At 47.0% G+C, this 24,388-nt stretch overlaps 1 protein-coding gene across 1 annotated transcript; it reads right to left on the bottom strand.

Annotated features, from left to right (window-relative positions):
- Nucleotides 1-395: 395 nt before the first annotated feature.
- LOC4345095 (probable xyloglucan glycosyltransferase 3) lies at nt 396-5,559 on the bottom strand. Its single transcript, NM_001422514.1, has 6 exons — nt 5,168-5,559; nt 3,904-5,042; nt 3,349-3,657; nt 1,922-2,212; nt 1,549-1,662; nt 396-1,442 (listed from the first exon to the last, which is right to left on the bottom strand). Exons 2-6 carry the CDS (start codon nt 4,723-4,725, stop codon nt 741-743), a joined length of 2,238 nt encoding a protein of 745 aa, NP_001409443.1. The 5' UTR covers nt 4,726-5,042; nt 5,168-5,559; the 3' UTR covers nt 396-740.
- Nucleotides 5,560-24,388: the final 18,829 nt, after the last annotated feature.

Genomic DNA, 24,388 nt, shown 5'->3' with positions numbered 1-24,388 from the left:
TAAGGTTGCAAGAGCAAGTTCCCAACACTCACCTCTCATTTTCCACGCGCACGCTTTTCAAACTGCTAAACGGTGCGTTTTTTATATAAAAAAATTATATACAAAAGTTGTTTAAAAAAATCATATTAATCCTTTTTTTTTAAAAAAATAGCTAATACTTAATTAATCATGTGCTAATGGACCGCTCCGTTTTCTGTGCATGGGAAATAGGTTCCCAATACCCACCTCCGAACACACAGCCTAAATAGCAATTTCGTCCAACATCAAGCACAGATATTGATGAACACTTTAAACTTGCATACAAGATTTGATTTATCCATTGATATGTAGTACAGTATCTGTTACAAAATATCACCATGTTGATCATAACATAATGTGGCAAATTAGCAAGATGTGGCTACTGAATTGACACAACTTAATCTGAATGTAATTAACAACCTGATGCGGCCTGCTTGCCTCTCCTAGCAACAAAGCACTAGCTAATTAAAGCACAAAGAAAAGAAGAGTTCTTTGTAACATGGAGACGCACTCTGTTTTTTTTATCTCTGAACAAAAAATATATCAAAGGGATAAAAATAAGGAGAAGAAGGCTAAAAATGTAATCCTCTGTCGATCCATGGAAGTGTCTTGGCTGGCCGTCGTCGTCTTCGCCTCCGGCCAGCCAGCCGGCGCGCTGTGCACGCATGGCGGCGGCAGCGGCGGCGGCGGTGGCTTTTTTTTCTTTATTGTGGTGGTGGTCGCTAGCTGACCTGCTCGCCGATGAGGTCGAGGCCGACGGCGAGGAAGGTGACGCCCTGGAAGAGGAGGAAGTAGAAGTGCAGCCCCTGCGCCGAGAGCAAGCTGCGCGTGGCGGCGGTGAGGAGGAGGAACGCCAGCGCGAGCTCCTTCTTGAAGATCCGGTTCGGAGCCTTCGCCGCCTTGCTCTTCTTCACCGGCGTCCCCGGCGCCGCCGCCGCCGCCGCCGCCGCCGTGGCGTCCTCCTGCTCCTTGTGCAGCTTGGCCCACTCCTTGAGGCCGCCCTCGGAGACGCCGCGGTGGAGCTTGGCCGGTGGCGGCCGGGCGTCGGCGTCGGCGGCCTCGGCGAGGGCGAGGATGTCGGACTCCGACGAGGTCCTGCCGGCCTTCTTGGTGACGACCCACTCGTAGGAGCTCCCCAGCTGGAAGAGGCCGGAGACCATGGCGTTGAACTTGGTGACGGACATGGTGTTCTCGAAGAGGAGGTAAGGGATGACGAAGGGGAACGACTTGGGCGCCGGCAGGATGTTGAGCACCGACATGATCACCGGCACGTAGCAGATCACCCAGATCGGCAGCTCCGCCTCCGGCACGAACATGGTCAGCGGCAGGATCACGCAGAAGAGCGTGAACGAGTAGAATGGCAGGATCAGCTTCCGCAGCAGGAAGAACAGCATAACCAGGTTCGCCTTCTTCCACGTCGAGATCTGCAAATATCATATAATATAGTGTCAGAGCTGAATTAGCTCGAGATCATCCTCATCTCATTAGCAATGGCGGCGGCCGGCGCGCCGGCGTCGATGAGGTTATTACCTTGGACTTGAAGACGGCCGGGAGGCAGAGACGGAAGAGCTGCATGGGGCCGGAGTGCCACCGGTGCTGCTGCTTCCGGTAAGCCTGGTACGACTCCGGCAGCTCACAGAGGACCTAGAATAATACAAGAATGCAACAAATGGCATCGTTCAATCATAGTAGCCATAGCCAATGTTTTAAATAGCAGGCTAAGATATTTAGTGGTTGGCCTTCTCAAATAACTATAGCGGGCTAAATAAATACAGCTATAGCAATTAAATTTTACATGAGAGTAAATAGCTAAAACACTTTTTAGACGGAGATTTAAAACCCTGATTAAACAACCATGGAGCATGGACATGTGGATGGCTGGATGCATGGTTAACATACATACCTTGACGTCGTTGAGGAAGATGAACTTCCAGCCGTTGAGGTGGGCGCGGACGGCGATGTCCATGTCCTCGACGGTGGTCCGCTCCATCCAGCCGCCGGAGTCCTCGAGGGCCTTGATGCGCCACACGCCGGCGGTGCCGTTGAACCCGAAGAAGCTGAGGTAGACGCCATTCACCTGCTGCTCCACCTCGAAGTGGAAGCACAGGTTTATGTTCTGCAGCCGGGTCAGCAGGTTCTCGTCCTTGTTCACGAAGCTCCACCGCGCCTGCACCAGCCCTAGCTCCGGGTTTCCCTATTGTAATACGTACACAAAATTTCATTTCGATTTAGTTTAGTTTGTTTGATTGATCGATCTCCAACATGTTTGACCTAATTATCCGCTTGTTAATTAATTAATTAATTAATTGGTTATTCTAGAAGAAGCAAATTAAATCACAAAATGATTCCATTGACCTTGGGATTCGATATGTATTAGCCTCATCTTTCGCGACTTGTAGATCTCCGATCTAAAACGGTCTAAAAATGTATAATCCATGCATAAAATTAATGAAACATAAGAGACCCTTTATATTAATGGATTGTGATAATGTGTCTCACTGACTGATGGGTCCCATATTTTGCATCATGAAGTTAAGTTTATTCTAAAGATGAGACTACTGTATCGCTAGATTCGGCAGTTGTGCAACATGTATAGTAATGTGAACGCACGCATCAGTTTAGTCAAAAGGAGAGCCAATCTTTGGAGGTCAACTACTGTACCGAATCTATGATTTGGACTTACATGGTCCATGCATGCATGCCCTAACTGCAGAAACGCTTATTACTTGCATGTCCAAAGTCCAAATAGTATACCCCTCTTAACATGTTGTTAGTAGTAGTACTATTATAAATAATCACTAACTAATTAATTAGGCAGAGGTTTATTACAGACCTTGTAAGTCGCCATGGCTTTTATTAGGCTCTAATACCAAAGCATAATCTCAACACATTTGTATACTATACTGATCTCGAGCTCTTAGGGAATATTTCTACCCGCGATTCAACACTGGCTAACTTATAGTAATGCAATCCTCTGGCCATTGAGATCTGAGACTTGGAACTGAAGGCACACATCTTTCAATCCCATTGGACATATACTTATATATATGCACATTTGGCACATATACTATTAGACTAGCTAGTATCAATTTATAAACAGGGTGCAGAAGAGTGTTTCGATATTACTCAATCAGTGTACGGTTTGTTGCAGAAATCGGATGATTTCAGTTGCTCAACGAAATCTCCACATATATATTGCTTAAAGAAGATGAAGAGTGTGACATGTACTATTTACTACTCTGTCTAAAAAAAAAAAGACAAACTCTAGCTACGTCCAGATTCAATGATAGGATTGGACTTTTCTTTAGAATGAAGGGGTATGTATATTACCTTGAAGTGTGGGACGGTGAGCTTGAGGAAGTCGGGGTTAGGCTGGAAGTCAGCGTCGAAGATGGCGACGAACTCGTAGTCGCGGACGTAGTCGCAGCTCATGGCGGACTTGAGGTTGCCGGCCTTGTAACCGGTGCGGTTGAGGCGGTGGCGGTAGATGATGTTGACGCCGCGCTGGCTCCACTTGGTCACCTCCGCCTTGATCAGCATCTGGCACGTCTCGTCGTCCGAGTCGTCCAGCACTTGCACCAGCATCCTCTCCCGCGGCCAGTCGATCTGGCACACATGCGATATCGACGTCTCATACACCTGCAACACAACATTAATTTCATAATCATATGCTCGGAAACAACTCCATATCAATATGTAGTGTACATAGGGTTTTAAATCTCCCGCTATAGCTGTTTTAGAAGGGTTCTAGCTATTTGTTCTTATGTACAATTTAGCCGCTATAGCTCCATTTAGCCTGCTACAGCTGTCGCTATAGCTGTTTGAGAAGCTAACCGCTAAATGCCTTAGCTCGCTATTTAAAACATTGTCAATATAATTGATTACCTCTTTCTCGTTGCACATTGGCATCTGGATGAGCACCATGGGGAAGTAGCCGCCGCCGTCACCGGCGGTGGCCTCGATGTCGTCGTTGGAGATGGAGGTGTCGGCGACGGGCTTGATGCCGCGGAGCTTGATCCAGAAGCAGCCGAGGCAGAGGACGAGGCGGTCGACGGATTGGACCATGAAGAGGGCGATGCAGAAGCCGGAGAGCTTCTGGATGGCCCAGGCGATGTAGTCGATGCGGAAGGCGAGCCACGCCACGTAGGCGCGGTGGAGCCACCCCTCGATCTCCTCCTTCTCCGGCATCCGGAGGTGCTCCGGCAGGTGGCGGCGGAGGTGCTCCGGGAGGTGCTGCAGGTGCTCGGGCAGCCGCCGGAGGTACTTCTCTGGGAGCCCCGCCGCCGAGCGGGGGAAGTGCCAGCCCTTGAGGTGGGCCACCGTCTCGAAGGCGAGCATGGCGAGGGAGAGGAGGAGGAAGCCGCGGAGGAAGCGGAGCATGGCGCGGCCGCGCCCGGAGGCCTCGGCGTCGGGCTCCGCGTCGGCGTCGCGGCTGCGGCGGACGCGGCGGTTCACGGCGCCCAGGACCGCCCAGAACCCCGCGGCGAGCCACGCCACGCAGCCCACGGCGCGGTGCGCGCGGAGGAGGAGCACCCACGTGAGCTGCTTCGCGTTCTTCCCCCGCGCCTTCTCCGACGGCGCCGCCATGCCCGGCCCGTCGATCTCCACCAGCGAGTAGGGGTTGTCCATCTTCACCACCACCGGCGTGCCCCGCTCCTCCTTGCCACCCCACCACGACTCCGAGTACGTGTTCGGAGGAGGCGCCATTGCTGCCTCACCTAGCTCGAGCTAGCTAACTCTTCCTCTGCGGCCGCCGCCGTCGCCTCGGTGTCCGTGTCGCGGCGCCGGAGAAGCCGACGATGAGCTAGCCGTTGGAAAGTGCAGCTTGCTAGGCTTGGTTCCAGCAACTCACCATGTGAGGTTGCTTCCTCCTTAGGTTACCCTTGCTTGCTGCCCTCTTGCCCCCTCAGGTACAAGATCTTGTGCTTTTCAGTGCAGTGTTGCTGTTGCTGCTGATTTAACTTCAATTTCTCAGTCTTACCTCTGATGAACAAACTCACTCACTCACTCACTCACTCACTCACCTGTCAACAAACAAAAAAAGATAAATCAAATGAGCTAAAAACACTACTACAAACAAAACACAACAAGATGAATAATTTTGGCAGAACCAACCAATCAACCATCAAATATGAACAGTACTACTCACCCTGTAATTCTTTGTTCTGTGACCCTGATGATGAGAGAACCAAGAAAATGGTACTCTCCCTGGCTAATTAAGGTGCCTATGAGCTTCAGATCCAAGAAAGGTGCAGACTAGACTGCCTTGGAGGAGACCAATGCACAGTTGCACACACACAAACACACAAACACAAGAGCTAGTAGCACTCACTCTGGTGTCTAGAGATCAGCTCACTCAGTGGCTAGCTGATTTGAGGATAGTAGAGATACAGTGGAGAGTAGTACTAGCTACCAGTTGATCAGTAGTAGTAGAAGTAGCACTAGGGTGTACACACCAATTGCTACTTTGATCTTCTTCTTTTTCTTCTGCTGCTGATGCTAGCTAGCTGCTGCACTACAAGCTCCAGACTCTAGACTCCAGAGTAAGGCATCAGGTAGGCCACTAGTAGGGTTTTATAGAGAGATTAACACTAACACTTTGCACTGGTTAGGAGTAGCTAACACAGTGTAGTAGCTGGCTTGGCTTGTTCTTAATTACTATTATTTTATGCTGGGAGAGTAGTACACTAGCTGTGGCTGCAAGTTTTGACCTGATTTGGGCATTAAATTTCTTGGCAATGGAGGTGTGATCTTGGGTTAAAAAAAGCTTGGGAAGAATTGGGGAATCTGCCGGCACCGTGTGCGTCGATCGAGTCCATGCCATGTGGGACACTTTTAATGAAGAGCTATAGCTATTCTAGCTATTAGCCCGTTGCTGCTTGCTGCAGGGCCAGTGCTGCTAATTGTTGTTAACTTGGACAGAAATGTATACTAGTATTGTGTGTGTGAATTAACCGTTAAGCCAGGGTCTAATTGCGGCTTTGCATGCCTGATTAAGAAGCTTCCTTGGAATTTCTGGGGATTGGGTTTGCCTGCCCTGGCTGTCCTGCTTGCACTGTTACACATGCTCTTAATTTTCGCCAAGCTCGATCGACTTAACCGGGCTTAATTGGGTGGGCTTAAATTGGGCTCGGATTTGACATGACCTAAACTGGAATATTGATTGAATTAATATCAATTTTGGACGGATGAGTTCACTAAAATATTTTTGAGAAATTACAAGTAAACTGGTAATGGCATTAATTTTCAGCACATTTAACTCTAACTTTTGGTTGACAAATTTAATTTGCAAGTAAGCTTTTGAGTTTAATTTGGTTGACTTAATAAAGCTGTACACAAGCGTCAATGTAATTAATTTTGTTCTTGGTAATTTAACAAAGTTTTTTACAATAATGTCTACAAATGAGAGTTCTGAAAGTGCACCATCTCGAAAAAAATCGCTACACGACAGAAAGAACAGTGAACTTGGTGGACCGTTCAAGTTGTGCATTTTCTAATTCCTAATATTTTTTTCCTAAATCAATTGTGTTGTCAATTGTGCTGCTAGCTCGAATTTTTTTTATCTTGCCCACAAGAGAGCTTTTCCCTTTCTTTAGAAGTTGTGGTTTCAAATTTGTGTTCATCCTTGATGGTAATTAAACTTTTTTTCCTATAATTGATATATTTTGCCACACCTATACCATTTTCCTTTAGTCATGTCTAATGTAACTGTTAAAATTTTATTCTTACTATTTTGCGTGCTTAAATATTATGTGAATCCAATATATGCATGAGACCTGATTAATGTGAGTTATAATACTTCATGCTTCCATATCGTGGTTGTTTCTTATATTAGGCGGTGTAACCTCTGGTATCAGAATTTACGTTTCCTTAATTTACTGCTTGATGTGATCTTTGGTACTAGTAATCTAATGTAGTATAATCAGTTTACCTTTTGCATACATCTCGTGGTCGCCGTATCATGTATACATACTCTTGAAACATTTACTTGTCACACATCTCAAACAAGTCAATCAAGCAATCTAACGTTCGGAAAACATGTATCACATGTTTTGACAGAATTTTGCATTACTTTGATCATTGCACACTCACTTGTTAAATACACTACAGGTAGTTTAACCTTAACACTTCCATTTCGCATGATTCTCTTCCCCTCGCGCGCATAGGTATTGACTGAGAGGGGAAATCCACTCATAATTTATTTACATATACACATACACGAAAGTATTTTCCATGAGAAGAAATTAATGTACTAATGTCATTTTGACATATATCAAATCATAGCATTTGTGCATATACAAGAGTGAGATAGGCTTTCATGGTTTGATGTTCTACACACTCTGCAATGACACACCTCTTTTTGAAAACAGAGTTTATATAATAAAATTAGACTTTAATATTATGAAAGCATTCAATCTAATGATAATTTTCATAAAACTAATTTATAAAAAGCATCAAACACATTTCAGTCTAAGAATATATCAATGTTGACATCCAGTGAGGGGAGCACCAGTTGTGTGGTGGAGTACTGCTAGCTGTGGGTGCACTACTTAAATGAGAGTTCAAATCCTGGTACTCACGAATACTACGTTCATGTGAATATATACATTTCTAATTAATAGTATTTTTGTAAGCCTAGGATTAGCCGCTGGTTTTCATATTTTGAAACGTGTGTTAGGATGCGCAATGGCAGATGCGTGAGTGTGGTGTGCTTATGCAGTGGTATGTGCATACGCCTTCAGTGTAATCGAAAAAGAAAATGTTTGATATCCAGTGCATCAAGTAAAAAAAAAAGGGAAATTAATGATACTTCTGTATATTTAATTTTGTGTGATAAACGGGTCATAATGAGTACTTCTCTATTCCCTTAAATATAATCTTGATGCTCTTGCTAAGTGTCGTTCTCTCATTACATATATGTTTGCCGAAGTGAAGGGGGTACACAAGTTAATTAATATATATAATGATCATTTTGTATCACGTCCTAGTTAATTTATGGGGAGAGTTAATTAGTGACCAATACGTGTGTATGTGTCCCTTGCAATGTGGAAATAACCAGATCGACTAGAGAAACTTACAGTTGGTTAACAAAGGCATTGATAAGTTTCATAAAGAAAAAAGTGTGAAACCACACGCAGCTTCACATGCATGGTCAAGAAAAACTCATAACTAGCGAAAGATTTCCCCTCGAAATGCTCTAATAAAACCAAATTTTAGTACAACAAGCTCGCCTCTAATTATAGCCAGGTCAAACCCAGTTGCATTATTAAAGTTTAAGCCTGATTTGATCATAGTCAAATGATGATGGTATGGATCGACGCGGTATCTCAAAACTCTCACAAATTCCTAGGACAGAAGCCCCTCGTGGCCTGGAGCACTTGTCCTTGGTTGCAATTTTTTTCACCTCCGTTTCACAATCTCGATGCAAATTTGGTTCCTACCTAGCTAGTGAAATTAAGGAAATTAAAGAGGGACACCATCAAAAGCTTCAATGTTGCAGTGCGCCAATTAACAATGGGTATTACAGTAGTATTTATGTGAGTGAGTGCCATTGCATGCAAGTGTTTATGCGATCAATCCAATTTGCATGAAGGCAAGATCATGATAAGCATGACACGGCATCAAACGCATCACCTCGGAGTTTAGGTTTCCATTTTTCAATTGCTATGTACATGTACCATTAAACACAACACACACAAATAAGCCCCCTTTATTCACCACTACAAAATATATTTTTTTTGCAAACGGCCCGAAAAAAGTTTTCCCGTGCGGAAGGGCTAGCCGCCGCCCCCATGCCTCCCCACCGTGCGATCCACCGCCGCCGTGTGGGGGGAGGACGGCCACCGTCGGATCCGCGCAGGCAAAGGCCACCATGTCTCATGACCACTAGATCCACCGCTCCTGCGCGTGGGCGATAGCCGCCGCGCCTCCCCAGCGCAGGATCCTCCGCGCGGGGAGAGGGCGGTCGCTGTTGGATCCGTGCCATCGCGCGCCTCCTCTGCCCTCCCTTGCTGCCCGAGCCCTCCGTTGCCGCCGCCGCTGCCCGTCGCCGTCACCTCCCGTGCCCCGCGTGCCGTGTGGTCGGAGAAGAGGTGAGGAGAGGAAGATAGAAAGGAGAGAAAGTCAGAGAGAAAGGAGTGAAAATAAAAGGGAAAGGAAGATAGAGGAGGTGCAAGGTAATAAATAGTGTATAGATGGTTGGTAGCGGATTAGTGTATGGGTAGCGGATTGCGGATAGCGGGTGCTATTGCGGACGCTAAGCTCCAATAGTGGAATTAAAAAAATAACCATAACTTTAGATTGTATATCAATATTAACATCAAGTTTCACTTAAAATTTAAAATTTAGACTGTATGCTTAGTTACTTATACATTTCATAACATAAAAAATTATGAAATAGCATATAAATATATAAGATAAAGAAGGTACACAATGTTAAGTTATTCTTTCCCTATGTGAAGAACACTATTTAAGCATTATAGTGATCCAACAAAGTCAATAGCGGGCTGCTATAGCGGCCGCGAAGCGCTATAGCAAGCGCTATAGCGGTCGTGAAGCTCTATAACGGCCGCTAAGTTCCAATACGCTATTAGCAGTCCGCTACTGTAGAGGTTCGCTACCGCTATAGAGGCCGCTATTTCGGGTGCTACGAACGCTATTTATTACCTTGAGGAGGTGAAAAATTTGAAGTGAGTGAGAGGGAAGAGAGAGAGAGAGAGGAGGGGAGAAAAAAAATCTGTAAAGGAGAATGATATTTTTACGTGTGGTCCACTTAAGTGGCCCACCTGTGAAAATAAGCTCATTTTCACGTGTGGTCCACTTAAGAGGCCCCTCTACGGAAACCGATTTTCCATGTGGTCCTCTTAAGGTGCACGTGAAAATATAGGATAATTTTTACAGACGCGACCAGTTACAGTCCATCTGAAATCTAAAGAGGTCCTTGTACAGAAAAATTGTTTTTTAGTAGTGATTAATAATTGGTTAAAGAAGACATGGACTAGATGTAAAACCCTTAAACTTATTATGAAAATTCTATTGGAAATACACCTACCCACTCAATTAAACTCTGGCAACTCATACACCCCATAAATTTTGATCTAATCATTGTTACATGAAACATTTCTGCCGACGTCTGATAACCTATCTTGTACAATCGTTAATCTAGCAGCCTACAGTCTAGGGCATGTGGGAATCGGATATTTACATAAGCTTACATGGAACATGTGGAGACAACTTCTCATGGGTGGTTTTCTTATACTGCCTATAAGATTTTTTTTATGGGTGGAACACTTAAGCAAACTGTATGTGAAAATACATTTTCATGGGTGAAGCACTTAAGCAAACCATCGGTGAAATTTTTTTTTTATCACGGGTCGTTCATTTGAGTGAACTTTGTACAAGCGTTAATCCAGCCGCCTACAGTCTAGGATCTGCAGAAATCAGCTATTTACACAAGCTTAAATGGAGCCGCATGTGGAGACTCCTTTGCAGGGGTTGTTTTCTTCATAACACTGACTGTGAAAATCATTTTTCATGTGAGATCACTTAAGGAAATTGTCAGTGAAAATATGTTTTCATGGGCAGATCACTTAAGCAAACCGCTCGCGAAATTTTTTTTCCATGAGCCATTCACTGAAGTGAACTGCCCCTATCTCTTTAAACAATTACAGGGATTACATATTTCTCTATACATTAGAACCATATTTCATCACAAGTTATATACTTCATCTTAGAAATCATCACATAATCTCATCATATATATCAAATAGAAAAAGAGGATGCCATCCTCATTTCATAACATATCACTAGAAAATATAATAAAACTTCATATAAGAGTATTTACACCACAATCCAATCACATCAATATTTATAACACCATCCTAAACAGTTTAATTAAGTTATCCACAAAACTAAATGTAGATTGATCGACCTCGCTCTTTCCCATTGACAAAGTGATTCATGCGAGGCAATGTCAGTCTCGGGATAAAAATAGCTATTAGTCGGTTCGCATATACCCTTTTGTGAACAACTTTGAACAACTTTGAATAATGGCGACTCCTTCTGTGAGCTCTGGCGACTCCGTTGGCGACCGCAATGGTGATTCCTTCTGATCGGCGATGGTCATGCCTTCGCCTCCGGGGGGATGGGATTTCTTTCCAGGGAATTCCATCCGTGATGAGGTTAATTCTTGTTTTGGAACGCCGGTGCATTTTTCTTCTTCTTTCAATTCTTCTCCTTTCCGGTTGGTGTTGGATCTCCACAGGGCTTCTTTCCGGTTAACTACTTCTTCTGTAGCTCTCGCCCTTAGGGTGGCTATTGGTGGTTCTCCAGTGGGTTTCATGTGCAGCACCTGGTGGATAGATCTTTCTCTTTTGTGGTTTGTTCAAAGGCTATTGGTCTTTGGATTTTTGTGTTCATTTCTTCCTTTGGAAGAATGGGGGCCCTGATTGGTGTCGTGAGTTTGATCTTTGGCAGAAAGAATTGGATGATGAATGGCCTGTTGTTCAGCGTCGGCAGAAATCTTCAAAACCACATAAAGACATTCCTATTACCACAGTCTTTCAACGTTTGGAATTCCCTTCATCATCTTCTTCTCCAGCGATCACCGGAAAGAATTTTGGTCAATGGAAAGGTATGCATGATGATCCTCCTTTTCCGGATTGTAATTTGAATTCCAAATTGGGCTCTTTGATTTGCTTTCGATGTTTGAATCATGGCCATATTGCTCGGTTCTGTAAAGTTGCCTGTTAGATGTTTCGGTTGTTCTTCCTTGGGTCATGTTGAACGTTTTTGTCCCAAAGCCCATGATAAATCTTCTAATAAGCCTATAGTTAAGTCCTCGGCCCACAAGTCTGTTGGAACAGGAAAAGCTAAAAGTTTGGCCCGTAATAATGCGAAAAAACAGGTGGTTGTTGTTAATAATGTCTCTCAATCTCGGAATAAATTTGTTTGGGTTAAAAAGAAAAAGAGGAGTTCTTCTTCTCCGAAGCAGGACGTCCCTTCCTCTTCCGCTGTTCTTCCGCAACCGAATCTGATTATTTCTCCCGAGATTGTGCCTATGGCGAACACAAATCCGAATCCCCTTCGTTTTCTTCGTGCGGGCCAAGTGGTGCATCAAGGAAGTGATTTGCGCATTTCGAGAGTTGATCTCACTACTGCTACGAGCCCCCCCCGATATCATGAGGAGTTTGCTTTGGCTTTGGTTGAGCCTATTCTTCCGGAAGAGCTCTGGGATGATCATCAGGTATTGATTACTGATTTTCTTGAACAAGCTCAACATTTTACTGTTCGACGTAGCTTTCCTCATGCAACTGCGGTTGGCCTGTTCAAGTTTGCGTCTGCTGTAATCCGAGACCTGTTAGTGTTGTCTCCTCCTTTTTGTGTATGATGGAATCTACCAAGTCAAATTTGTTCGTCACGACCAAGGCCCTAATTGGCGCGCTGCTCCTTTTAATAGAAAGGGTTGGTTTCTATTGCTTGACTTTCCCTTGGACTACATCATTACTATGCAATATATTTGCCTGGTGGTTTCTACTTTTGGTCAGCTTGACGTTTGGTGGGAGCAAGATCCTATTCAGGGACGTGTCTTTGTTAGATTTATGTACAGGGATCTTGATTCGGTTCCTAGCAAAATAGTTCTTCAAGATCCAACAGCTGGTGTTGGAGAGTCTTGGACAATTTCTGTCTTTATCTTAGATGGTGAGTTTGCAGATATGTTCCCCCTGAAGGGGTGCTTCTGGTTGGTCTTTTGCTGTTGTAGACTAGGTTATGCCTGGTTTGTGTGTGACTCTCCTTTATCTTAAGTTTAAATGAATGCAAGTTTCAGGAATTGGAAGGTGTTGTGTTGGAATGTAAGAGGCATAAATTCCGACGATAAGTGGTTGGCTATTCATAATAAGGTGGAGGAAAGTGGTTGTGCAGTCTTTTGTTTACAAGAAACTAAAAGATCTCTTTTTGATCATTCTTACATCAGGAAGTTTGCTCCTAGACATTTTGACAAGTTTGCTTATTCTCCCTCAAGGGGTGCTTCTGGTGGTATTTGTCGATGGGGGATACCCGTAGACCAGATATAGAGGGTATTGGGGTACGCTGGTACGAGGATCTACATAGTACGACATCAAGCAAACAGGAAACAGGGATTATACTGGTTCAGGCCCCTTGGTAGGTAATAGCCCTAATCCAGTTGATATGGGATTATATGATGGAAACCAAAGATTACAAAGGGAATAGTGAAGCTCGACGAAACCGACAAGATCGTAGTCGAGTTGATCCGACTAGATCTCCCGGCGACTTGGCTTCGATTAGCTCCGGCTTCGTAGGCTGTGGTGGATGTGTTGGCTCTGAAATTCGATGCCTTAGGTCCTCTCGGGGGGTCCCTTTTATACCGTAGGTTAACTGGTCTCCAAGTAGGACTCGGAGACATTGGACCCGACACGATATAATGACGACCCAGTTTTATCCGAGTAGGACTCTTTCCATCTATAGATTCCATGATGGACTTCCTTAACCTATGCTGAGAACGTCCGTATACGCGCAAACATACCATATCGATACGTGACGTATATCGAAGGGTAGAGGGTATACCTTACCCGTAACCCTGACAGTAGCCCCCGACTTTTGCTTAAATGAACACGTGAAATCGATTGCGACTTCTGATGTCGAAATTGTCGTTGTTCTCGGTGTGGGGACCAAGAGACAAGGAGTGATCGACAACGTCGAGTGAAGTTCAACGGTCATGAGTGAATGTAAATTGAAGTCCGAAAAACTGCCGTGTGTAACGGACCTAGAAATTTCCGGCGGCCATCTCTCTCCTTTCCTTGGAATTCGCACCGGCGGAGGTGCGTCTATTTAAGGGAGTTTTGGGGATCCCATTTGAGGTCCGCCTGTTGAAAAAACTCTCCAGCTTCCAAGCGTCCCTCGTCTTCTTCGCTCCCGCAAAAAACCCTAGCCAACTCGTCTCGGTCTTTTCTCCGGCGATCTCCGGTGGCCATGGATCTCGACAAGACTACCTCCACCAGTGCGTCACTGAAGAAACTGCAGGAGGATGGCGCCCTTCCCGGTCGCGGGACCGCGGAGAGGGAAGTAGGAGGTACTGAACCCCAACCTGTCCTGGGTCGCATGGTTGCGGTTGAGGACTTTATTCTCTGTGGTTTTCTTCCTCCGCCTTCTGAATTTCTCCTTTTGGTCTTGAATTTCTATGGTCTTTTCTTGCTCCATTTGAACCCCAACTCCATCGCCTTCCTGAGTATTTTTACGCATCTTTGTGAGGCCTACATTGGGGTGGAGCCGTTTCTTGACCTCTTCCGCTTTTACTATGAGTTACGCTGGATGGAATCCAAAAAGGTGTCCAGGTGTGTTGGTTTCCGACTTCGGGATGGCCTGAAGTCGCGATACATCCCCTTTCAGTGCCCCTCATGTCACAGCAAATGGCGGGGGAGGTGGTTCTATATTCAGATAGAGGATTTGGATCCTGTCTTCGTTGTACCTTAGGAACAGCCAGACAAGATTCCATCTTGGACCACCAAACCCGCTTTGACCCCGTCCCTCCAATTTTCATCGATATCGTTGATGACCTCCGAGAACAGGGGTTGTCAGGGTATGAAGTTGCTGCCGACTTCATTGGTAGGCGGATCCAGCCTCTTCAGGCTCGAGCCCATTCTGCCTTTGATTATTCTAGGCTAGAGGACGCGACCCAGGTTTCTCCTCGGGGTATTTCCTTTTTAGTTAAATTGACTCCCTTATGCGCGTGTTCTTCCCGGCTTATCGGATTCTGTTCTCGATCTACAGGCTTGAATAGCGCAACTGTGGAGCGCCGCATCGGCCAACTGATGATCAGCGGCCCGACAACGGCGAGCAACACCCCCGTCCCCGGGGCAGCCGAGCGCGACGCTGCCATCAATGTAAGTGTACTTAGCTGTCCTTTTGCATTTTTCTTCCGGGATCGCATTATGACTTCATGAAACGTAGGCTCTCCCTCTGACTGATATCATCGGGCCAGTCGTGGACCATCAGGTGGCGGCGTCGCTGAAGGAGAAGGTCGCCAAGGAGGCGTCTGACGCTGCTGTTGCCGCTGCCACGACGAGTGGTGGCGACGTTCCGAAAAAGGGGAGGAAATTCTTCTCTGTAGTCGGACATCGTCGGAAGACACCCACTCCCTCAGTAAGTTCTCTCGTTTTTTGATCACGTAGTCGGAAAACTTCCACCTCACATCATATTGATTGTACTCCAGGCCTCGGACGCGTCTCCCCCGCCTCCGCGAGGGCAGCGGCTTGTGACGCTCAGCGAGAAGTAAGTGAATAAATTTGAGGTTTCGTGATTTCGTCGAACTTTGTCTCAATCGCAGCCTTTCGCAGGCCTAAGAGTTGGGTCCCTGTCTGTAATTATGTGGCTAGGTAACCCATTTATGGCTTGTGGTATTTCTGCTTATGACGTAGCACTATTCTGGCGCGGGCGAAGGCGACGCAAGATGGGTCTGGAGGGACCTCCAGCACATCTCCTGCCGTGGCCTCGACGGATGTCGTGGTCGTGCCCAGGAGCCGTGAGGCGACACCTAGCGGCCCAGCCAGCGATCTCGTGGCTGGTCGTGGTTCGCCGGCTGCCGTCCTTACCTAGGAGGAGCTCCAGGCTGAGATGGGGCGCCTCCTCGAGGCTGGTGCTCGCGGTGTTAGCCGCGAGATCGTGGAGGCGAGGGCGGCGGCTGCGTCATCGGCGAATGAGCGCGCCGATCGGCTGGCGCGCGATCTGGCGGAGGTTCGCGAGGACCTCCAGAAGATGAGGGAACTGGTGGCCGACAACGAGTGACAACGGCAGGGGCTCGAGCACTGCATGTCGGAGCTTGAGAACAACTTGTCGGAAATCCATGGCTCGTTGCGGGTCACCTATACTGGTCTGCACCAGCTCGCCGGGAAGTGCGGTATCAAGTCCACCATCCCGGCGAATCCCGATGAGTTCTTGCTGACGTCTTCTCTTGCGGAGCTGGTGACGGCGATGGAGGAGATCCCCTCCAAGCATGCGGCCAGGATCGGAGAGGAGACGTCTAACGGGATCTACACCAGGGCGTGCCACGTCCTTGCGTGTGTGAGGCTGGTGCATCCTGAACTCGATCTGCGGAAGATCTTGGATCAGGGGGCGGCTAGCGACACGCGCAAGGATGTGATGGAGGAGGTCGGCGATCTGGGGGAGTCCGTCCTCCTGCTTTTTGAGGAGTAGGGTCTTAGCTCTCTTGTACTCTTTAGTCATGCCTTGTAAAACTTTTATTGGTCCCAACCGCCCTAGTGTGTGCGGTCATTGCCTTAGCTTTGTTAGGCATTTTGATCTCGAGTACTTTGTTGTCCTTTGTAGAGATGTTGATGTCGAGGATGTCCAGCAGCGTGGGCAACCTGAGTTGCCAGTAGTCATTTCGTTACTTGCGTCCGAACCATATGTGCCAGAAGGCGATGTAGATCGAAGTTCACCTGTGGAAAAGCATGGCGGCGACTCCCTTAGATTGGTTGTCTTTGTTACCATTTCCTTTGCCCTTCCGTCTGGATCGACTTGATTTGTTGTGTTCTCATGATAGAAGAGCAGCTTGACTTAGTCGTTTCCATGCTGAGCAGATCTCGAGAGTGCGCTTGTTGACCTGGATCGTCGCATCCAGTATTGGAGGACGAAGTTTGAGGTCGCGGAACTCGAGAGGACTATACTGGAGGTGAGAAAGGACCAGGCCGTAGAGACACTCCGGGGTCGTGAGGTGTGGTTCAACTCGTATCTGAAGAGTTGCTGCACATCCATGTTGAGAGTCTGTAGAGAGCTCTGAGTACCCCGTGCGGATCCCGAGGAATCGGCGGCCGGATACATCTCGTGGCTGAATGGGGTCTGTGCCCAGCTCGAAGGCATCGGTCAACGTATCGACGAGACCTTGAAGCAGGAGTGTCGTCGCTCAAGCCGATATGCTGGGGGGTACGTGCTGGCCTGTATACGAGATCATCGTCCGCAGCTGCACCTCGAGTTCCTCCGCGAAGGGTTTTCTCGTTCTTGGAGAACTCCTACGGAGATAGATGGCCTGGCGAAGTCGATGGACTGGCGTTGGCCTTCCTGGTAGTCTCCGTGTCCTGTGACAAATGTCTTTGGAAAAAGTGTAATATAGTTTTGGATTTTGATGGAATTGTAAGAAATACTTGTGGAATAGAAAAGAAATCTAACTAAGTGTCAGAGTTATGGATACCACATACCTAATAGTAGTAGACTAAATCTCGGTAGGACCCACCACATACCATGTCTTATACGGAAACTGATCTCGAGGGAGTTCTGGATAAGGAAAGAAAACCAAAGTTCTACATGGAAACGACAAGGACTACTTGGATTGTATCCATATTGGTTTCTCTAGTTCTACTTGGACAAGGGGACACCTATGGGTATAAATACAAGCACCCCTAGGAGGACAGGGGGACACCCACCATGGGACACCCACCATGAGACGATCAATACGGACGGACAATCAACAGACGACCACCTCAATCAACAACCACCACAATATACAGAACAACAGAAGCCACAACATACAAGCCAACATACTTCAAGACAAGACGTCGGATATCGACTTCATGGATAGGCATGGCTAGTACCCTACGGTGTCTCCGGATACTGTCAGGAGAAACGAAAGCGCTATCTCTGATCTCGCCGGACACGGATTCGAGGAGGAAGGCTACCCTGTTGTCGACTATGAGTCAGATCGTCAGACCGCCATGTCGACAACAGTTAGATAGGCTACCCCAAACATTATACTGGTGTGATTATCATGAATAAGAGCTATACCGGCTCTGGCCAACAGGATGTAGGGTCATTACCTGACAATTCAGGGGCCCGAACCTGTATAAAAATCCTCGTCTCCATCTCTTTTACCTCAATCTCGCATAAATCCTAGCACCGACGATCCCCATACTATGTAAATACCATAATGGCGACATCAAACGTCGACAGTGGCGTGCCAGGTAGGGGAATTTTGGTGCTTCAGGATTTCGATGAGATGGGTTTAAGAGATGGACTCTCCGACAACAAGCTACTCGACGACTTCGGCTGTGGGGAGATCCAACCTGTCCAAGTACATCTTCCGATTAGATCGGAACCATCATCGTCATCAACAACTTGGTCTATCGAGATCAACCAAGCCTCAAGCTTCGCGGCGTACCAAAAGATGTCAGATCGTATGATGTCCAACGAGTACGCAATAAGGTAATTGGTAGATTGGTTTTTCAAATTGATCTACTAATTTCATATGCAATTTATCATACATATTCAGATCATACATCATTATCAGATCCATGATTTATTATGTTTACCCAGAGCATGTTCTTTATACAATAATATCTGTTGCGCGAGTATCCCCGATGTTAAATCGACTACGGTCTAACGTTGGGGGCTCGCTCTATTTTCTTCTGTATAAATCATGCTTGTTTACGGTTTACATAATGCCTGATATTTACATCTGCTCGTTATATCCTGATAATACTAGAAGATCCATGCAGTTTTTGAGTACATACTCGATTTTATCTGCTATACATCTTGTCTCCTAGAAAATATTTTTCAGGAACAATTGAGCACTCGAGTAGCTCGTGGTCGAGTACACCGCATTATCGAGAACGATCTCGACAAATGCAGAGTCGTCGCGCCCAACCTACCAAAGAAGACCGACGACCTATCTCATAGCGCCGGCCATCGCTGGACTACTCGAGAAAAGGTTGTTAACGGATAATTCCTCACGAACGCCGTCGGCTTGATCACCCGACATGATTGCGAACGGACATCCGGATATGCTACAAGTTGGGTGTGTGAGTCATGCTGGCCACATGATATGCACATGTAATAAACCAACTTTAGCGCCCCTATAGGTGATTAAGAGACTCCTACTCCTGGTTCTCGAATCAGTAAGACGCAGTGATCTCTAACGCCTCACTTTAAGTGGTCGAGTTACGACTACTGCCTAGTCCTCGACCAGCGATGTAGCGTTTCTCCCACTACTTTCACTTTAAGTGGTCGAGTTACGACTACTGCCTGGTCCTCGACCAGCGATGTAGCGTTTCTCCCACTACTTCCACTTTAAGTGGTCAAGTTACGACTACTGCCTGGTCCTCGACCAGCGATGTAGCGTTTCTCCCACTACTTCCACTTCAAGTGGTCGAGTTACGACTACTGCCTGGTCCTCGACCAGCGATGTAGCGATTCTCCCATTACCCCTGCTTCAACAAAGTTGATATCAGGTGCACAAGATCGCCAAGTGTCTTAGCCAGAGATCCCTTACCACAAAAGACACCCAGCGTTGAAACCTATCCTACTGTCCCTTTACGCCGTCTTGACAAGGCCTCCGAGGAACCTGAGGGAACTTCGGCTGGGGACTCCCAGAGCCGATAAGGCCTTGTCGGATCCTTCAGAGACGAAAGACCATGTAAGATCTGGTTGTGTAAGAGTTCTCGCCGTGCGTATTAACCAAGCCGTGTAATCGGAAATTGAGTTTTCCAACTTCATGGCTGGGGGCTAGGATCAGTGCTTGTTCGACCGAGGCAGGTCAAAGGTCCAAGAGCCTTGTCATCCGAGAACGATTCTCCGACGACAAGGCTGGGGGCTAGGGAGAGTGTATGACTCTATAAACTGACTGTTCGGAGTCGGTAAGAGAGAAGACGCTCATATACAAAACACTGGTCTGTACATTCAATTCACTAGTCTGTTATATTATAACATGTTACCCTTTGAGCGTTCGCTCGGGGGGCTATTTCTATCTAATATTCTTTTCTGAGTATTGATTTCAGGAAAATTCTATTCGACATTGACGAAGGCTCCATGTCTCTATGGTTCTACACCAAGATCGACTAAGGCGAGTACGACAAATGTCGACAAGGCTCCGTCATAGACTCTACGCCTTCTCGATCACTCGAGAACGGTTGCTGGATCTCGACAAGGAATACGGAATGAAGAGATGGTGTACCCACCGAGATAAAATTTCTTGACTTCAATCCAAATCCTCGATTACAGCAAGGCGGGAGACTAAGTTGTATGCTCTGTACTTTCTCGGTCGACATCAGAGATTGACTTAGACAAACCCTTTCGGTGCCTGCACAAGGCTGACAAAGGAAGTCTAACGTTATCTCTGAACTCACCAAGAACGATCACGTTAGCTCGATAACAGTTCCTCCAAGATCTGCGGTTGAGAATATGAACTCGTTCATTTTTATTGAAGTCGGGGGCTACTGGCAGCGTTATGGATACCACATACCTAATAGTAGTTGACTAAATCTCGGCAGAACCCACCACATACCATGTCTTATATGAAAACTGACCTCGAGGGAGTTCTGGATAAGGAAAGACAACCAGAGTTCTACATGGAAACAACAAGGACTACTCGGATTGTATCCATATTGGTTTCCCTAGTTCTACTTGGACAAGGGGACACCTATGGGTATAAATACAAGCCCCCCTAGGAGGACAGGGGGACACCCACCATGAGACGATCAATACGGATAGACAATCAACAGACGACCACCTCAATCAACAACCACCACAATATACGGAACAACAGAAGCCACAACATACAATCCAACATACTTCAAGACAAGACGTCGGATATCGACTTCAAGGATAGGCATGGCTAGTACCCTACGGTGTCTTCGGATACTGTCAGGAGAAACGAAAGCGCTATCTCTGATCTCGCCGGACACGGATTTGAGGAGGAAGGCTACCCTGTTGTCGACTACGAGTCAGATCGTCAGTCCGCTATGTCGACAGTAGTTAGATAGGCTACCCCAAACATTGTACTGGTGTGATTATCATGAATAAGAGCAATACCGGCTCCGGCCAACAGGATGTAGGGTCATTACCTGACAATTCAGGGGCCCGAACCTATATAAAAATCCTCGTCTCCATCTCTTTTACCTCAGTCTCACATATATCCTAGCACCGACAATCCCCATACTATGCAAATACCAGAATTGCGACATCAAACGTCGACACTAAGCTTTCTTACTCTAGACGTAGTGTGTATGAGTGTCTTCTCACTTCGCGACTTCGATCAGTCGTTTGAGTTATACACTCTCCCTAGCCCCCAGCCTTGTCATCGGAGAATTCTTCTCGGAAGATAAGGCTCTTGGACCTTTGACCTGCCTCGGTTGAACAAGCACTGATCCTAGCCCCCAGCCATGAAGTTGGAAAGTTTATTTCCGATTACATGGCTTGGTTAATACGCACGGCGAGAACTCTTACGCGACCAGATCTTACATGGTCTTTCGTCTCTACAGGATCTGACAAGGCCTTATCGGCTCTGGGCGTCCCTAGCCGAAGTTCCCTTGGGTTCCTCGGAGGCATTGTCAAGACGGCGTAAAGGGACATGAGGATAGGTTTCAATGCTAGGTGTCATCTGGGTAAGGGATCATCGGGAAGGAACACTTTGATTGTCGTCTGTACCTGAATAATAGGCTTTATTGAGGCTGTAAGATGTCTTACAAGTATGGATACTATTGACTTATACATAGAATTTACGTAATTGATCAATGTTCCAGGAATTTGCCAACTCGCGGCCATCGCCGTCTGCGATTTTGAATGCGCCTGGCCGCAGAACTTGGGTGAGAGCTTGTTGTGCCCTGCTTGGTTTTGAACCCGTCGGAGGACGTTGTCGCCGATCGAAAGCGTGCGTGCTCGGATGCGCTTCTCATGGTAACGGCGAAGGGCTTGTTGGTAGTTGACTGCTCGAACGGCAACTCGTTCGCGATGTTCCTCGAGTAGATTCACATCGTCGTATCGCTGCTCCTCCTGATCCTCATCGGAGTACTTCTGTACTCGTGTACTTTGATGTCGTAGCTCGGTGGGGAGCATGGCCTCTTAGCCGTACACGAGGAAGAAGGGTGTGTCCTTGTTGGACGTTGTCGGTGTGGTACGCATGGCCCATAGTACTGATGGAAGTTCCTCGACCCACTTCTTGTCGTGTGACATGAGCCTGTCGTAGACGCGGGTCTTGATTCCTTGTAGTACTATGCCGTTTGCCCTCTCGACTTGTCCATTGCTCTGAGGGTGAGAAACCGAGGCAAAGCAGATCTTGACTCCCAACCTAATGCAGTAATCCTAGAAATCGGCACTGATGAACTAGGAGCCGTTGTCTGTTATGATACGGTGGGGCAATCCGAATCTGCAGAATATCCCTTTGATGAATTTGATGGCGTTGTCGGCCTTGTTTTCCCCCGTGGGTGTCGCTTCAATCCACTTGGTGAATTTGTCGATCGCTACGAATAGGAACCTGTAGCCGCCTTGTCCTCGTGGGAATGGCCCGAGTATATCTAGCCCGCAGCACGAGAACGGCCAAGTGAGAGGGATAGTCTGGAGTGCTTGTGCTGGCAGCTTTGTGTGTTTACTGTTGAATTGACAGGCTTCACACTGCTGAACCATGTTGCAAGCGTCTTTGAGGGCGGTTGGCCAGAAAAACCTTTGTCGGAAAGCTTTTCCAACTAATGTCCGACCGACGGCATGTGACCCACAGACCCCTTCATGTATGTCGAGCAGGAGGTGTCTGCCGTCGTTGGACGAGACGCATTTTAGGAGTACCCCGTTTAGTGCCTTCTTGTATAGATCGTTGCCGATCATACAGTAGACTTTTGCTTTACGGGATATTTTCTCGGCTTCTGCGTCGTCCTCGGGCAACTCTTCGTGGCTGCTTGAATTTAATGAGTGGGGTGCGCCAGTCGTCCGTGGTCTCGATATCGGCAACGGCACGCTCTGCCTCTGTAGCCCCCGAGCTGGTGTCGGGGGCGACCGGGCTATCTTCGCCGCTTGCCTCTTTCACTGATGGCCTCGTCAGGACGTCCAGAATGGTGCTAGGTTTAAGTGGTTCTCGTCTGGACGCACGTCGTGCTAGATCATCCGGTTCGATGTTGTCTTTACGGTATACATGTCGGACCTCGATCCCATCGAACTTTTTTCCAGCTTCCTGACTTCTGCGAGATACTTGGATAACTCAGGGCTAGAGCACTTGTAATCTTTATGCACCTAGTTCGCGACTAGTTCGGAATCCCCTTTCACGATCAGTCGCCTGACTCCGAGTGCAGCTGCAGCTCTTATCCTAGCGAGTAGTCCTTCGTATTCGGCTGTGTTATTGGTTGCCCTGAAGTTGAGGTGAATTGCATGCTTGAATTGATCTTCTGAAGGTGATGTCAAGATGAATCCTGCCCCTGCTCCCTGGCTGTTGAGTGCGCCGTCGAACGCCATTGTCCATATTTCATTGTCGATTTGGTTGTCTAACTTGTTATCAGGCATGGTCCAATCGGCTACGAAATCGGCAAGTACCTGGGACTTGATGGCTGTTCGTGGCACGAAGTGGATATCAAATTGGCTTAGCTCAACTACCCATTTCGCAATGCGGCCGACAACGTCTTTGTTTCTCACGACTTCGCCGAGAGGGAAGGAGGAGACAACTGTGACCTTGTGGGCTTGAAAGTAGTGGCGTAGCTTTCTTGATGTCATGATTACTGCGTAGAGCAGTTTTTGGATCTGTGGATATCTTGTCTTTGCGTCGTGGAGAGCTTCGCTGACATAGTAGACTGGTCGTTGCACCTTCTCTCTCTCGACAACAATGACAGTGCTAACGGAATATGGCGTGGCAACAATATAGAGAAATAATTCTTCATTAGGTTAGGGGGCAACAAGTACAGGTGGATTTTATAGGTAGCGCTTGAGTGCAATGAATGCCTCTTCGGCCTCCTGTGTCCATACAAATTTGTCTTGCTTTTTCAGCAGAGCAAAGAAAGGTTGTCCTCGCTCTCCCATCCTAGCGACGAACCTGCTTAGTGCTGCCATGCATCCGGTTAGCTTCTGTACTTCCTTGAGTCTTGTAGGCGACTTCATGTTCTCGATTGCCTTGATCTTCTCGGGATTTGCTTCTATTCCTCTGCTAGAGACGAGGAAGCCGAGTAGCTTGCCCGATGGTACTCCGAACGTGCACTTCTCTGGATTGAGCATGAGGCGATATCGTCGGAGGTTGTCGAACGTTTCCCGCAGATCGTCAATCAATGAGTCGCTTATCTTGTTCTTGACAACAATGTCATCGACGAAGGCCTCGACATTGTTTCCGAGCTGGTCGCTAAGTGCACCTTGGACCGTGCGCTGGAAAGTGTTTCCTGCGGTTATTAGTCCGAATAGCATCTTAACGTAGCAGAATACCCCGAACGACGTGATGAATGCTGTCTTCTCCTTATCCTCTTTTGCCATGCTTATTTGGTGGTAACCGGAGTAAGCATCGAGGAAGCTCAACAACTTGCAACCAGCTGTTGAGTCCATCAGTTGGTCTATTCGAGGAAGAGAAAAGTGATCCTTGGGACACGCCTTGTTGAGGTCGGTGAAATCGACACACATTCTCCAC

This window comes from Oryza sativa, chromosome 8 (assembly GCF_034140825.1).
Source record: "Oryza sativa Japonica Group chromosome 8, ASM3414082v1".
Classification (NCBI taxonomy): domain Eukaryota; kingdom Viridiplantae; phylum Streptophyta; class Magnoliopsida; order Poales; family Poaceae; genus Oryza; species Oryza sativa.
This window is presented reverse-complemented; position numbering and strand designations above follow the sequence as displayed.

Coding starts and splice junctions, on each gene's coding strand:
- LOC4345095 (NM_001422514.1), bottom strand. CDS start 4,725: ATGGCGCCTCCTCCGAACACGTACTCGGAGTCGTGGTGGGGTGGCAAG. Junction 2,213..3,348: donor TCACCGTCCCACACTTCAAG/GTAATATACATA, acceptor GTATTACAATAG/GGAAACCCGGAGCTAGGGCT. Junction 1,443..1,548: donor CGGCCGTCTTCAAGTCCAAG/GTAATAACCTCA, acceptor TGATATTTGCAG/ATCTCGACGTGGAAGAAGGC.